Here is a 17,515-nt window from a genome sequence, read left to right on the forward strand (position 1 = left end):
GCCGCGGAGCGGCTGGGCCCGTGAGCCGTGGTCGCTGAGCCTGCGCGTCCGGAGCCTGCGCTCCGCAACGGGAGAGGCCCCAACAGTGAGAGGCCCGCTTTCTGCAAAAAAAAAAAAAAAAAAAAAAAATTATTAGCAGTAATGGCATATTATTGGAGGTAAATATAAAAAAATACTTCACCAGGTTGTAGAAACATAAAACAGGGAGGGGATAACATTCCCTTTATTATTGGTTAAATACACTGAACCAATAAAGATTTTAGTTCATGTTCTTATATTTACCATAAATTGTAGAGTTAATCAAAGCGTCTTGTATGCCTTCTTTAAGGCATTCTGTGCAAAGGTACATAGGAATTTTGGTCTGTTGTTATATGCCTATGTGACCTTCACACAAACAGTTTTAAATTTGCCTCTTTATTGCCTGAATTTTGAAACATTATCTTCTCTCTGCCTTGTTAAGTAGCAGCCTTAGTAATACCCAGGTCCAAACCTGTTGGTTTGCTCCCACACTTGTGTCAAAAAGCGCTTGTCATCTAATCGACATCTGGGCCCTCAGCACTTCTAAGACAGAAAGCCAGCATCCAGTCCACAGGAATTTTCTACCTAAGAACTCGAAAGCTGTGACAAGCTTCACACGATTTTTTAAGGTTATATTTTAGCATTTAGTCATTATTTCTTATGTTCTAAAAAAAGATACTGCTGAACCTAAATTATTTTATTCCACATAGAGTAGGGAAATGTGTGATTCTGATACATCAGTAGATTGGAAAAAAAGATCCTTTTTATACACACACACACACACACATTTTTGACCCTGTAATATTCATTTTGGGGTAGTCTCTCTTAAGGAAACTATTTTAAATATAGCGAAAAATCTTGATGTAGAAAGGTATTCATCACTTTAGTTACAGTCACCTGTAAATGGTGATAGCCACCAATAGGAATATAAAGCAGCTATTTAAAATGATGTCTCTATAATTTATGTAAAAGTGCCTGTATATTATTTTTAAAAGATAAAATTATATAAGTTATACACATTGTGTTTGTAGCTATGTTAGAAATACATAGAAAAAGTTTAAAAGGAAATACCCCAAATTTTAATTAGTTGCCTCAGGTGATTCTAGGTGATTTTGTTCCTTCCTACTTTTATTTTCCTCATATAGTGTGCTTGTATTACTTTTTTTAAAAATAAACTTATTTATTCATTTATTTACTTATTTATTTAATTTTGGCTGCGCTGGGTCTTCATTGTTGCACGTGGGCTTTCTCTGGTTGAGGTGAGCAGGGGCTACTCTTCCTTGCAGTGCACAGGCTTCTCATTGCAGTGGCTTCTCTTTGTTGCAGAGCACGGGCTCTAGGCACGCGGGCTTCAGTAGTTGTGGCACTCAGGCTCAGTAGTTGTGGCTTGTGGGCTTAGTTGCTCCACGGCATGTGGGATCTTCCCAGACCAGGGCTTGAACCTGTGTCCCCTGCATTGGCAAGCGGGATTTTAACCTCTGCGCCACCAGGGAACTCCCTGTATTACTTTTTTTGTGTGTGTGGTATGCGGGCCTCCCTCTGCTGCGGCCTCTCCCGTTGCGGAGCACAGGCTCCGGACGCGCAGGCTCAGCGGCCATGGCTCACGGGCCCAGCCGCTCCGCGGCATGTGGGATCCTCCCAGACCGGGGCGCAAACCCGGTTTCCCTGCATCGGCAGGCAGACGCGCAACCACTGCGCCACCAGGGAAGCCCCCCTGTATTTCTTTTTTAATAGTCAAAAATAACTTAAGAAAAAATATGCAGTAAGATATTATAATTTATTCCAAGATGTTTTATGTGAGTCATTTGGAAAGAATTAAACTTTTGAATTGTGGAAGCATTCCTTTTGCTTGAGTTTATAGGCATGAACTAGGAAGCAGCCTTATGAAACTGTTACTCTGCTTCTGCTTGAGATCTGAAATGACAAACATGGCTCAGTTCTTAATATTTACAATTAAGAGTGCACTGTTCTCCATTCAGGTGTTGTCAGTTAGGCAGGCAGTGCAAATGTGCCGTCTGTTATAAATGCGTTCTCTTGATGTAGCTTTTAAATGCATATGGTAGAGGCATAAAATAATTCTCTAAGTAGCTTTCTGTCTAAAAGTAGTTTTCCATGTCTAAAAGTATGTTAAACAACTACAATAACATCGATGGAGTCATTGAAATATATTTTATGAGTCAATGGTTGCCTTGAGTTTTAAACTAGCTGTATATTGAAAATGTATCTGTATTGTTTTTCATCTATAGATATGAACCACTGTTTTGCCTATTGAAGACTGTACTATAGCTTAGGGAAAGTAATAATTACTGTCTTGAAATGCAAAAGAAAACTAAGCAATAAAGTCAGTTAGAATATATTATTTCATGAATGGTAATACTTTCTCAAAATTCAACAAAGGGAGCTAAGCTGTGTTAACAGTTTCCATACGTGAAGAATATTGATGAGAAATCATTCTGACTGATTTTAATGTCATTGTAGCTAATATTAATCCTAATCCCCTTCTCCCCTAAATTAAAAAATACGTGTAAAAATATTCTCCATTAGTGAAGATGCATGAAAATCACAGAGAGACCAAATCTGAAGCAAAACTCTAATGCACTTTTAGCCTGTGTTCTCACTTTAAGTTCTGTACATCTCTGCTGACTTGGAGTTGTAAACTTTGACACTCTCATCGTAGGGCCATGACAGCCTCTGAGTTTGGGATGTTTTACTCAATTTTTTTTTTTTTTTTTTTTTTGCAGATGTATGTTTGTAGTTTTTAGTAGTCAGAAACTAGAAGCATTTCTAAACTTCATGACTAATAGTTGTTAGCCTCATTTTGAGTGAGTACTTGTAGTCACCGCATATTGTCAGGTAGTGCTTATGGTATTGGTTTCAAGGGCTTCTCTTAGTGTTTCAGATATACCAAGACCAGCCTCTGGGGGATACATAGAGAACGTATATAACAGCCTTAGGTTTCCTGCCTGGTATGTGAGTGTTTTAAAAGAGTATATATATATATAGATAGATTTTTTTAAGTTTGGCAATTTTCTATAGAATAACTTTATTTTAAATATAGAAAGCATGAGATGCATCATGTAGGGTGGCAACTCAGTTTATGTGTGGGATGTTTAATTGAGAGATATTACTTTCAGTCCCCTTCTTTTGTGAGCTGTGCTGTGAACTGCAAACTGTGTGCATGTGTATAAAAGGTTAAGAGCCCGGGTAGCTGAGTGGGGTGCCATGCTGTTAGCAGACGACGAAGGCAGTATTATTCACCAGGTGCATGCCATCGGCTCTGTAGAAGATTCCATCTTCGTGGAGTCATCTCATGGTCCACTTTTTCTTGAAGCCAGGTAACATTTCCCACAACCAGTGGGTTGGCTTTGTTGGAGTTTTTCCAAGCGGAAAAACTAAAAACCTAAGTATTTTCTTCCCTAACAGTTTTTTTAAAAAATGAAACATTACCTGTTGGAAGAACTAACTTGCAAGGTGGCATGAACCTGTGTTATCACTTTGCTTTGTAAAATAATAATTTTTTAAGGAGTGACTTTTTTTTTTTAGTAGAAACTGGGTAAGATAAGAAGTTGGAGTGCTTTGTGTTGTTTTAGCATAGTGATAAGCATGGAGCACTTTGCTTGTATTGTAAACTTGTTTCTTAGGGATGTACAGATTGCATTTTGTGATAACTAATCTGATTGTTCTTTCTTTGACTATTACTGAGACAGTAGTTTTGTATAATTTATAGATTTTTGGCTCTTAACTCTTTTGCATATGTCAGTGTCTTGGTCTTTTAATGATGTCTGACTCTTGCTTCAAATCTGTTTGTTTAATTTAGTTGTGAAACAACCTAAACTAGACAGTCTCTCTAAGCTCTTAATTCTGTAAGTTTTCTGCATCACCTCGATTGTGTTCACTTAACTAAAACTTCAGTGACGCTGAATAAAATGTTCCAACCTTTGCTTTAAAGCTGTATCCTCTTCATGGTAAGCTGTCATACTTGAGACCCTTGGGGGTGCTTAGCAGTGTTATTAACTGAGCATGCTCACAAACTTAGTTTGTGATACAGGCTGTCCCTGTTCTTGTCATGCATAATATGGCTTCTTTTATGTCATTTACCTTTCAGTCCATCATGTTACCTCATGTCCTTTAGTTGGTACCAATGTCACTGCCTGTCTGATACCAGGGTTTGGTTCGTTTGTTTGTTTTTTTCTTCTTCTTTCTTTAATCAGCAGTAACCAAATTAATGCAAACTTGTAAATCTTCCCCCTCCCCCTTTGGGATTTTTTTGGTAAATTTTTATGGGACTCAGTGTTTCCAAAGTTGATTTTAAGCATTGCTCTTAGAAAAGTATTGTCACTTGTCACTTAACTGCTTACAAGATAGCTTTTGGTTCCTAGGGACAGGAGATTGCATATTAAGTTCCATGAAATTGACTCTCAAAATTGTGAGGTCTCAGTCTTACCTCTCATTTTGAAGTACCATGCTGGTATTAAAAAGTGGCAGGTTGATTTGTCTGAGTTCTCCGTTTCCCATGTGAAGAAAATTTATAACATTTTGGATGTTGTTTGCTCCCAAATAATAACTAATTATAGATATTTCTTTATTAGTGTCTACAGTATGTCTTAAGATAATGATTATCTAAGCAATGTACATGTGGCTTTATTGATAAATGTTTTTGGTGACCATTACTGTATGCAATTAGCCTGACAAGTGTGCTAATACTTCCCTAAAAGTAGATTGTTCATATAACTGGTTTTTTCATACTAATCATGTTTTAAACATTAATTATATTTTTTGACTACAGGCACGTGACACAAGCTGACCTCAAGAGCTCCACGTTTTGGCTTCGAGCAAGTTTTGGTGCTACTGTTTTTGCAGTTTTGGGCTTTGCTATGTACAAAGCATTATTGAAACAACGATGATTAAAAAAAAAAAAAATACTGGCCCTACCAAAAACAAATACTTTTATGTACATTCTGAATGCTTTAAATTCCGCTAGAAATATTGAGATATTTATACATGCAGGGTTACTTTGTTAATATTTGTAATTCATGCATAAGAGTATTTTAATGATAGTTATAACTGCAGTATTGGCTAGCATATGGAAGGAAACAGCTTAACAGCCAAACTAAAATGACTAACTTTCAGAGGCCAAAAGGGAATATTTTGTAAATAATGTACATATTCAGACAAGATATGGTCTCCCAGACTGAGTTCAAGAAATGATGTTTCTAGACGTTTCTACATGGTATTATTAGTGCTCAATTGGCTCACTCTCCTAGGTTTAAGTCAGCTCAGAGACTTTATTTACTCATTGATCACTTATTTATTTCACATTTACTCAGAATGATCTTTGGGTACTTTAAGTACACGAGGCACAATTTGCCTTTTTCTCTCCGTTTTTAAAAACGTGACTTTCTTTCAGTCCCATCCTTCATGGTAGGCCAGCCTTGAAGCCATCGTGCAGTCTAGAAAGTTGTATAGCTGAGTGTGATGCTCTCCTTTAAGGAAGGAGTAAGCTCAAGGCGATTAGCAATGGCGTCACCTGTGTGATTATTTTGTTTCCTTTGTCAGTATGTTGAATTTTATAGCCCTTTCAATCAAATGAGAAAAAAGATTTGTATATTATCAATGTTTTTAGTTTAAATAAACAGTCACCATTACTACTATTGAGTTTCCTCCCAAAGTGTAAATCATTCTATAATGGCTGTGTCTGTTATAGCATATTACAGTAGCTGCATGTGTCATGAAGTGTTCTATATCTGGCTAGGATAACCTAGAAGCAGCACTTTTTTAAATGGTAAAATAAATCTAATGAATAAAACTCTCATTATGAACCTATTTTTTCCATCATTGACCTTTTCAAGTATTTAAATAAATAAGCACTGTGTACTGTGATCTTGAGTTTTTTGTCTAACAAAAAGTAAATATTTCTGTACAGATGTGAATGAAATCCTCTGGTTTCTGTCTTTCCTGTCTTGAAAATTATTTTTTATACAAAAAGATAATACTTATTAGGAAAGAAGACAAGTATGATTTGTATGTATCAGAGGAAATCTATTTTAAAGTTGTGCGGAAATCTAAGAAAAGGCAATTGTTTTCCCCTACACATACCTAACTAATGTGGTTTTTGCTATGATTTACATGTTTATTTTCTCCTTTAACATGGATTTTTTTTCCCCCTTTGTTCTTCTGAGGGGTGTTTTCTCCCTAAGATCACACTCCTTGAGCAGCTAGGAACAACATAATTTATTAGCTCTAAGCTAGTAAAATAATGTGTGTCATGTTCACTTCATAATTCCCTGTCTCCCTCCCCCCTCCCATTTCCATTCTGAATTTGAGGAAAAGGAAAATTGAGCAAAAAATCTAGTGGCTCCTCATTTTCATTATTTTCTGAGAGTTTCTCGTTTACCAAATAAATTTCAGTTACAAAGCTTCCAATGACAGTTAATTCTTTCCTTTCAAGTTCTTCCCTGTTCAGACTGAAATATTATTTTAAATGAGTATGCCTTGTAGATTGTTGTGTTTATGAGGAACAGAGGAAAGAAGGTAGTTTACCAAAAGGTGAAAAGTAGTATGTTTACATATTTAGATTTTTCTCTCTTAATCTTTTCATTTGAGGCCTAAGTGTCTGATTCACAAGAAGGCACCTGCCCTATTTCTTTACCTGCTCTTGACACGTCTCCCTCCCTGGAGGAAGCCTTCCTCCACTCTCAGTCCAGGCAGGGTGGGTTTGCAGAGGAAATGCTCACTGTTTTCTCCTCTTTAACCTACAGGCTCATGCAGATCTTTTTCCGTATTTCATATCCACGTTAGGGACTAGTTAATGTGGGGAAATATGTGAATCAATACAGTAATAGGCCTCTTCTGGCTTTTACAATTTACTCGAAGGTGCAAGCTGTAAGAGTACTAAGGAAAAATGAGGAAAATAGGACTTTGAGGGTTGAAAGGAAACCTTTCACTTTGCACCAACTGCATTATATTTTAAATGGACAATTCTGAAACTGCTACAGTATTTTAATGAATTTTCGAGGCGGTCCTGTGAAGAAACATCACTTTGAAGGTTTGTAGTCCCTTGGCATAATGTAGTAACTTAGCCTTAATTAGCACATCAGTGATCTGTTGCTTCTTGCCATTCATCTGCCTTTCTCTTTCCCATTTGACCAAAAATGGGCCATATCCCACATTGGCAGAGCTTATGAGTGTTATAGTAGGACTGGGCTGGTGTTAGGAGTTTGGGAAGCACATCACCATTCTGAAATGGCCTGTGAAAGAAGAGGTAGGAGGGTTGTGGATATCTGTTTGTGCAGATCTGTACATCACCTGTCAGAGGAAGGCACCAAAGAGGAGGTATACTGCTGAGCCAGTCCTGAATGAAAGGAGAACTTTTCTGACCGAGGGAAGGCAACTGAATAATGACTAGCAGAGGGGAAACAGAGGTAAGTGCTCACACTCTGTATAGGGCATAAACCTTTCCTAAACAGACCCTCACAATGCAACTGGTGTTAACTTTGATGCCCCTGTTGTCTCAATTGTACTAGTAAACATCAGTGTAAAAGTGTCTTTAAAATACATGTGCGGGGCTTCCCTGGTGGCGCAGTGGTTGAGAGTCCGCCTGCCGATGCAGGGAACACGGGCTTGTGCCCCGGTCCGGGAGGATCCCACATGCCGCGGAGCGGCTGTGTCCCTGAGCCATGGCCGCTGAGCCTGTGTGTCCGGAGCCTGTGCTCCGCAAAGGGAGAGGCCACAGCGGTGAGAGGCCCGCATACCGCAAAAAAAAAAAAAAAAAAAAAAAATACATGTGCAAATCTTAAAAATGGATATGTGACCTAATTTTCATTAGCACATTTATTTGGCATCATCCTTGAATTTTTAATAGTCCATGTGTTTTTAGGAAGCTGATTCGGGACTAGATGCTTTTTGAGAAATACCCCATGTCAAGATTCTAAATTTATTTAATGTTTGTAGTATGAGAATGCTCCATGCAGGTGGCCTGAACCAAAAACCTTGATCCCCAGATTCACAGTCCCAATAACCCATTTGTTAAAACCTCTAATCTTACAAGTACTTCTTGTCTTTTAAACTCTATTTATCAAAAGGCTCCATCAGTAAGAGTGAATGTCTGTTAACCTGTTTGGCTCTCAGCTCTGTGGAAGTCTCTGACCTGTGAGTATCACAGTTAAATGCGTCTCAGATCTCTCTAGTGCATCCCCAATTCAAAAACTATGTCCCCTTGCCTCCCGTGGCATGCTCACACTTGTCATACCATTTGTCTCAGTTATTTTTGGTTCAGAAAGCACGGACACCTTACTAAAAGGTGAGATTTTGACATCGTTAGGAAACTTCCTAACTTCGTAGTGCCATTCTGGTGCCTAGCTGTATTTTCCAGTGATAATGTTTTACTCTGTAGATTTTCTCTTCTCCTTTAGCATAGAGAGCTGCAGAAAGACAGTGAAATTGAGAGATCGTCATTCCTTCTGGGTTTGAAAGCTGCATGTTGGATACACACACACAAGGAGGCATTGCCAGTATTATCCTCATCTGTTGAAAAATTCAAGTTCTGTATGAACACTTTTCCTCTTTCAGTATTTTCCTATTCATACTTTACCTATGTCTTTTATGATCTAAATAACCCTTGGAAGTGTTTGTTATTAAAATGATATGGGTATATAGGCTGTGGTGTAACTTAGGGGTCGCAAACGTTTTCTGTAAAAGGTCAGATAGTAAATATTCGAGATTTTTGCAGCTGCTCAACTATGTCATAGCAAGAAAGTAGCCACAGACATTATGTAAACAAATGAGCATGACTGCGTCCCAATAAAACTTTATTTATAGGCACCGAAATTTGAATTTTGTATAATTTTCACTTGTCAAAAAATATTCTTATTTTGATTATTGTAACCACTTAAAAATGTAGAAACTATTCTTGGCTCATGGGCTGTAGAAAAACAGGCTGTGGGCCAGATTTGACCAACTCCTTGGTGTAATTGAGGAAAGTATTAGTAGTAAATGCATAACAGGTTAAAAAAATTTACCTGATTGTTTCGGAATTTGAAAAGGTGCAGTATTAGGAAGAACTTAAAACGACTGTAGTCATGTTTTATTTATAGGGAAACCAAGATTGGACCTGCAGAAAGTGTTTGATTTCTTTCACTCTTACTGATGGTACTGTTGTTCACCAGAATATGGTGCTCTGGCTGAGCTGGCACCCACCTCGGAGGGCAGCATGGCACTCAGAAGGTAAAGGGAGCGTCAATTCCACTTCCTCTGAGCACTCATCTGGAGCTGGGTTTTTTTGTTTGTTTGTTTTTTGTTTTTTTTTTTTTTGCGGTGCGCGGGCCTCTCACTGCTGTGGCCTCTCCCGTTGCGGAGCACAGACTCTGGACGCGCAGGCTTAGCGGCCATGGTTCACGGGCCCAGCCGCTCCGCGGCCTGTGGGATCCTCCCATACCGGGGCACGAACCCGTGTCCCCTGCATTGGCAGGCAGACCCTCAACCACTGCGCCACCGGGGAAGCCCTGGAGCTGTTCTTTTGATACTTGATCCATGTTTGCTTTCCCTTTGTCCAGTTGCGTAATTGACATACGTGGAAGGTGAAGGAATCCCACAGGAATGTTTCGTTTGAACTCTAGTTATCTGGGGACTGTCCCCTTGTGTGCATGACAGTGTGATAATGCTTCTTATTTCTTTAGATTTGAAAGTCAAAATATCAGAGCTTAAATAGACCACAGATGGACACCATCTGTCCAACTCTATACATTTATAGCATAAACTGAGCACAAAGCCATACAATTAGTCTGTGCCTGGGCTAGGACTGTAACCCAGATGTCCTGATTCCCAGTTCACCACTCCTTCCACTGTAGGAGCCAGCCTTAACAACTTGCCTTGATTTTATACCTTTAGTAAATATGCTGTATGTTCAGTTTAAAAACGCAGGCAAGAAAAAGAGGAGAGAGAGAGAAAGAAAAAAATAAACCAATGAAGAGTTTGACATTTCTATTACTAAGAAGGGTTAAAGTTGGCAAAGCAAATTTTCTGGATGCTTTTCAGTTCCTCCAAGGCATTTTGCCTTCCCTTCTCGTAGCTGTCATCAGGTAATTTATGATGTCTATTTAGAGGAGTGCAGGCTTGGCGGTTAGGTTTATTTCAGGTATAGATAATTGAGGGAAGGTAAGGATGTAACTACTCTTTTAAAAGCATTCTTTGTGGTTTTTGTTTAATTGTCATAAAATTGTAATTTTGAAAAAATTACTGTTTTGCTTTTTATTTATAAATGGAAGAGTATCTTGGAACAGGGGCTTTAATGGAGGGGAACCTCCTAGGCTAAAGTTTTGTCATTAACTGGTTTTTTTTTTGTTTTTTTTTTTTAACATCTTTATTGGAGTATAACTGTTTTACAATATCATTAACGGTTTTTATCTCTACTTTTCCAGTCTGCCTCTGGGTTTTCTATAATTTCAGCCTCTTTTATCCCAGCTTGTTTTGTATACGGTCTAGAAGAGCATCAGGAACTGAGTGTGTCTTCATATACTCTCTTACTCTTTTTACCGATTCCCTCTAGGATCTTTTACTTTCCCCCCAGATTCTTAAAGTGCGGTCACAACACCTGGGAACTTGTAAGGAATACAGTTATCAGGTCCCACCCCAGACCTAGTGAATCAGAAACTTGAAGGCTGGGGCCCAGCAAAATCTGTGTTAACCACCCCCGGCCCCATCCCATGATTCTGCTAAAGTTTGAGAACCGCTGCACTAGATATTGAGTAGGTAGAAGTAGTTCAATCCAATGGCTTTGCCCTCAAAGAGGTTATAGTCTGTTTGGGTAACTAAGTTAACAGTGGTTAAATGTTTTTGAAGACAATTTAATTATGTGTAAGTATAATTTTGATTTAAAAAGGGAATAAACTTAACATCTTCCCTTTCCTCTTATGATAAAATTCAAATCCTAAGGTAGTTTACAAAGCCCTGAAGACCTAGCCCCAGACCTTCTTTGCAGCCAAATGTACACTGTCCCACGCGACTACCCTCTAGTCAAAGAGATCATCTTTCGGTTCTAAGAATGCACCTTGCTCTCTGTGGAGTGCTTTGCCAGATGCTTCCTCCATCTAAAACCCTGTCCTCCCAGCTTCTCATCTTTTGGATCCCGGAGGGTCAAGGCCAGGATGCCGGTGTCCAAGAGCTGAGTCTTGGTGTTTAAGATACATGTGTCCACTTCATCCTCCTGTTCACAGCATTGACACCCCTGCCCTCACCTGTGCTTTGTCCAGATACTGTCTCTTCTACCCTCTCTAAAGATTCCATTAAAGGGGTTTAAGCAGGGGAGTGATGTACTATGCAGGTCTTGACAAATTGCCCGTTCCCCTGTCCTTGGAGAACTGAACCTGGGGTAGCTGACCAGTCTCCGTCCTGCCGTATTGGCAGTGAACTGAGTCCCAAATCTTTGCACCACAGCCCTCCCAGCCCCCCACCATTGTGTGCCTGCCTAACCTTAAAGTACCCAGGGGGATACATATCAATCTGCTTGTGTCTAACTTAATTTTCTTGATTTATGCAACCCTTTCTTAAGAAGCAACTTCACTCAGTCACTGTAGCCCTTGTGGAAACACTGACTAGCAGCCCTGGAAACAAAGGATCCTTAGGTGGTATTGGCAATTCACTAGGTTGCTGGGGGAGGAGTAGAAAAGCATGGACTTAAGGCTAAAATTTTGAATCCCATCTTTGCCACTTTCATTGAGCAAACGACTTGATTTCCTGGTTCTGTTTCCTCTCTCTAAAATGAAGATTAGGATCACTGTGCACATTCACTGAGATCCGTCCCTGGTGGTATTTCCTCTTCCTCCTTCCCCAGGAGAATAGATCTTCATCCCCACAGCAAGCACCACTGGGGGGCAAGGCTCTGCCCCTCCTACGCTTGAGTGGCAGCCGGATATTTTTTTCTACATGTATCTGACAAATGTCTTGATTAAGCTCTTTTGAGTATTGGGGCCAGTAAAATGTCCCTCACCCCTGTTGTCTTGGCAGGCGGCACAAATAGCTGACTTTCCTATCTTGCTGGCTACTTCCTCTTTCTCAGTCTCTTGCTGGCTCTTCAACCTGTCTTCAACCTTTAAAGTGTTAGCATATCCCAAGGTTCTGTCCTGAGTTTCCTTATCCTCTCTGTCTATACTGTCTCTAGGTGATCTCATCGAGTGCCCTGATTTTATTTTTCTAAATTTTTATTTTGGAATAATTTGAAACATTTTAAAAGTTGTAAAAATCATAGGGTTTGTCTATTTTGGGCATTTCATATAAATGGAGTCATACAATATGTGGTCTTTTGTGACTGGCGTCTTTTTAGCATAATGTTTTCAGGGTTCATCCACATTGTAGCATGTTTCAGTACTTCATTCCTTTTTTTTTTTTGAGAGGGGGCTGAATAATATTTCATTGTATGGCTATACAGGCAGACCACGATGATACTGTGTTGTGAGTTTGGTACCAGACCACCACAACAAAGTAAATAACTGCAATAAAGTGAGTCACTTGAACTTTTTGGTTTCCCAGTGAATATAAAAGCTATGTTTACGCTATACTATAGTCCATTAAGTGTGTAATAGCATTATGTCTAAAAAAAACAATGTGTGTACCTTAATTTAAAAATACTTTATTACTGAAAAATGCTAACCATCATCTGAGCCTTCAGTGAGTCATAATCTTTTTGCTGGTGGAGGGTCTTGCCTTGATGTTGATGGCTGCTGGCTGATCAGGGTGTTGGCTGCTGAAGGCGGGGGTTGTGGGGGGTTGTGACAATTTCTTAAAACAAAACAAGAGTAACGTTTGCCACATCAATTGACTCTTCCTTTCACAAATGATTTCTCTGTAGCAGGCAATGCTGTTTAATAGCATTTTACCCACCATAGGACTTCTTTCAAAATTGGCATCAATCTTCTCAAACCCTGCCACTGCTTTATCAACTAAGTTTATGTAATATTCTAAATCCTTTGTTGTCATTTCAACAGTCTTCACAGCATCTTCACCAGGAGTAGATTCCATCTCAAGAAACCACTTTCTTTGCTCATCCATGAGAAGCAGCTTCTCACCCATGAGAGTTTTTTCATGGGATTGCAGCAATTCATCACATCTTCAGGCTCCACTTCTAATTCTAGTTCTCTTGGGGTTCCTACCATATCTGCAGTTACCTCCTCCCCTGAAGTCTTGAACCTCTCAAAGTCATCCATAAGGGCTGGAATAAACTTCTAAATTTCTGTTAATGTTGATATTTTGACCCTATCCCGTTAATCATGAATGTTCTTAGTGGCATCTAGAATCCTTTCCAGAAAGTTTTCAATTTATTTGCCCAGATCCATCAGGGGAATCACTATCTATGGCAGCTATAGCCTTACAAAATAGATTTCTTAAATAATAAGACTTGAAAGTTGAAATTACTCCTTGATCCATGGTCTGTAGAATGGCTGTTGCATCAGCAGGCATGAAAACAACATTAATCTCATTGTAAGTCACCAGCTGCATTAGCCCCTAACGAGAGTTAGCTTGTCCTTTGATGGTTTGAAGCCAGGCATTGACGACTCTCTAGCTATGAAAGTCCTAGATGGCATCTTCTTCCAAAATACTGTTTCGTCTACACTGAAAATCTGTTGTTTAGTGTAGCCACCTCCATTAATGATCTTAGCTAGGTCTTCTGAGTAACTTGTTGCAGCTTTTCCATCAGCACTTGCTGCTTCACCTTGCACTTTGATGTTATGGAGACGGCTTCTTTCCTTAAACCTCATGAACCAACCTCTGCTGGCTTCACACTTTTCTTCTGCAGCTTCCTCACCTCTCTCAGCCTTCACAGAATTGAAGAGAGTTAGGGCCTTGCTCTGGATTAGGCTTTGGCTTAAGGGAATGTGGTGGCTGGTTTGATCTTCTATCCAGACCACTCAAACTTTCTCCATGTCAGCAATAGGCTGCTTTGCTTTCTTATCATTCATGTGTTCACTGGAGTAGCATTTTTAATTTCCTACAAGAATTTTTCCTTTGTACTGACAACTTGGCGGTTTGGCAAAAGCCTGTTTCAGCTTTTGACATGCCTTCCTCACTGAGTTTAATCATGTCTAGCTTTTGATTTAAAGTGAGAGATGTGTGACTCTTCATTTCACTTGAACACTTAGAGGCCAGCGTAGGGTTATTAATTGGCCTAATTTCAATATTGTTGTGTCTCGGGAGTAGCGAGGCCTAAAGAGAGGGAGAGATGGGAGCAGCTGGTTGGTGGAGCAGCCGGAACACACAACGTTTATCGATTGTGTTTGCTCTCTTAAATTGGTACAGTTCATGGTGCCCCAAAACAATTAAAATAGTAACATCGAAGATCACTGATCACAGATCACTATAACAAATAGGATAATAATGAAGAAGTTTGAAATACTGCAAGAATTACCAAAATGTGACACAGAGGTACGTAGTGAGCAAATGCTATTGGGAAAAGTGGCACAGATAGACTTGCTCAACACAGGTTGCCACAAACCTTCAGTTTGTTAAAAACAAATAAATAAAAATGCAGTATCCGTGAAATGTCTGTACCATATTTTGTTTATTCATCAGTTTATGGACATTTGGGTTGTTTCTACTTTTTAAAAAAAATAAATAAATTTATTTATTTATTTATTTTTGGCTGTGTTGGGTCTTCATTGCTGCACCTGGGCTTTCTTTAGTTGCGGCGAGCGGGGGCTACTCTTCCTTGCGGTGCGCAGGCTTCTCATTGAGGTGGCTTCTCTTGTTGCGGAGCACAGGCTCTAGGTGCGTGAGCTTCAGTGGTTGTGGCACATGGGCTCAGTAGTTGTGGCTTGTGGGCTTAGTTGCTCCGTGGCATGTAGGATCTTCACGAACCAGGGCTCGAACCCGTGTCCCCTGCATTAGCAGGTGGATTCTTAACCACTGTGTCACCAGGGAAGCCCCTGTTTCTACTTTTTGACTATTATGAATAATGCTTCTATGAACATTTATGTACAAGATGTTTCTTTTTTGGTTTTTTTTTGGGGGGGGGGTGGGTGCTACATCTCACGGCTTGAGGGATCTTAGTTCCCCCCGCAGGGATCAAACCTGGGCCACGGGAGTGAAAGTGCCGAGTCCTAACCACTGGACCACCAGGGAACTCCCAATATACAAGTTTTTATGGACATATGTTTTCATTTCCTTTGGGTATATACCTGGGAGTGGAATTGTGGGGTCATTTGGTAACTCAGTTTTAATATTTTGAGGAACTGCCAAACTGTTTCCCAAAGTGGCTGCACCATTTTCCATTCTCACCAGCAGCATCTAAGGGTTCCTGTTCTCCACATCCTTGCTGACACTTGTTATTATCTGTCCTTTTACTGTAACCATTCTAGTGAGTGTGAAGTGGTACCTTCTCTGTGATTTTGACTATTGCTGATCTTGCCCAGAACAGTTACTACTGTAATATTTGCCAACTTTTCTACTTCTGTCATTTCTTCTACATTTATTAATTGGAATTGTACTGTAAGAGAGAACAGTGCCTTTCCCCCCATATATTTATTCAGTGTTTTACGTGTATCAGTATGGGCTTGTGAATATTTACTTTGTTCTTTGCGTCATAGTCCATCACTACCATTTATTTCGTTGCTCAGTGTTGCTCATTGTTCTTTTCTCAGGTTTGGCCAGTGGCAGCGCCTTCAACTTGGTTCATGTGCCGTTTCAACATGTGCCCATTATTTCTGAGCCCTCCTTACTTTCTGGCCTTGTAAAAAGTTCCAGGCAACTTTTGTACTTCCCAGGCATCATCCTGTACTTTCCCTGTCCTAGTGCTGACACTAACCATTTCTCCAAGGAACACTGGTCCTTTTATTATTTTATTAGAAACCCAGATCTCGGAACTAGGTATAGCTCATTGCTACTAGCAGCCCCTTGACTTTAAATTCAGTCCTCCAGGGAATTCCCTGGCGGTCTAGTGGTTAGGACTCCGTGCTTTCACTGCTGATGGCCCAGGTTCAGTCCCTTGTCGGGGAACTAAGGTCCCGCAAGCCACACGGTGCTGCCAAATAAATAAATACATATATACATGCATACATTCATTCATTCATTCATCCAGTGACTCCCAAATCAGTATTACCAGCCTGGACCTCATTCCAGAAATCCACACTTCTGTTGTTTCTTGCCTGTAATTACCTCTTGGATATCTGAGGCCCCTTAAACAGAGCCCTTGGTATCCAGCACTAACCACCCCCTTCCCAGTTTTCCCACTTTAGCAGAGTACATTCTCAAAGCAAAAATCTGGGAGTTATCTTCTGCTCTCCCCACCCCTGCAGTCCGTCAACAAGTCCTGTTGACTGTGCTTCCAAAAGACGTAACGGTCGTCTTATCTCCATCTCCGCCACGACCACCTACGTTCAGGCCGCCGTGACTTCCCACCTGGACTAAATGCAAGTTCACTAACTAACTGTTGGCTTCCCACTCCCATTCTTTTCCTTCTAAAATCCATTCTCTTATGTTGCCATGACTATGCTTAAGTTCTTTTGGTGTCTAATCACACTTAAATAAAACCTAGACTCCTCCCTGCCTTATAAAGTCTACCTGAGCTGCTCCTTGCCTGCTTCCTCACCTTACCCTGTTCCTAGACCTATTGTGTACCTGCTTCAGAGCCTGTGCACTGACTATTTTCTGCTTGGAATGCTCTTCTCTCTGATTTTTGCCAAGCTGCCTCATTCTTGTCATTCATATCTCAGTTTAAATGTCACCTCCCCAGAGAGGAAACTTTCTAGACCATCTAATCTAAAAAAAAAAAAAAAAAAGCTCACAGAAACATCACCCGGAATTCTTAGCATCTCACCATCTGTGTTTCATCCTCTTTTTTCCTCATGTGTATTCCTTCATTTGTTGAGTGTCTCCCCTGTGCTTGCATATAAACTTCGTGAGAGTAGCGATTTTTCTGTCTTTCTTTAAAATTGAGATATAATTGACATATAACATTATATTAGTATCAGGTGCACGACATGATTCAATATCTGTATATATTGTGAAATGATCATTACAATAAGTCTAGTTAACATCCATCATATACATAGTTACAAAATTTTTTTCTTGTGATGAGGACTTTTAAGATCTATTCTCTTAGCAACTTTCAAATATGCAGTACAGTATTATTAACTCTAGTCACCATGCTGTACATCACATCCCCATGACTTATTTATTTCACAATTGGAAGTTTGTACCTTTTGACCCCCTTCGCTCATTCCACCCACCCCCAACCCCCCACTCCTTAACTCTGGGAACCACCGATCTGTTCTGTGTCTATGAGCTTGGTGGGGTGGGTTTAGTGAAATTGTATATTTGTCTTTCTCTGGCTTATTTTGCTTAGCATAATTCCCTCAAGTTCTTTGCATGTTTGTCACAAATGGCAAGATTTCATTCTTTTTTATTGCTGAATAATATTCCATTGTTTATATATGTGTGTGTGTGTGTGTATATACACACACCACATCTTCTTTATCCATTCATCCATTGATGGACACTTGGGTTGTTTCCA

At 39.8% G+C, this 17,515-nt stretch overlaps 1 protein-coding gene across 16 annotated transcripts in view; it reads left to right on the forward strand.

The window, feature by feature from the left end:
- The window catches only part of RHOT1 (ras homolog family member T1), a 122,580-nt gene that overhangs the window by 95,123 nt on the left and 9,942 nt on the right, over nucleotides 1–17,515 (forward strand). For 12 of the 16 annotated variants that reach the window (XM_007106567.4, XM_024127645.3, XM_024127644.3 and 9 more), the window contains one exon: nucleotides 4,805–5,896. The exons of 1 other annotated variant lie outside the window; for it this stretch is intronic. In XM_007106567.4, coding sequence (XP_007106629.2) covers nucleotides 4,805–4,922 — 118 coding nt within the window. In that variant the 3' untranslated portion in view covers nucleotides 4,923–5,896. Of the gene's footprint in view, nucleotides 1–2,909; nucleotides 3,354–4,804; nucleotides 5,897–17,515 lie in introns of those variants that run through there. 3 more of the 16 variants (XM_028498059.2, XM_028498052.2, XM_028498053.2) reach the window with 3 other exon arrangements.

This window comes from Physeter macrocephalus, chromosome 14, assembly GCF_002837175.3.
Source record: "Physeter macrocephalus isolate SW-GA chromosome 14, ASM283717v5, whole genome shotgun sequence".
NCBI classification, from domain to species: Eukaryota; Metazoa; Chordata; class Mammalia; order Artiodactyla; family Physeteridae; genus Physeter; species Physeter macrocephalus.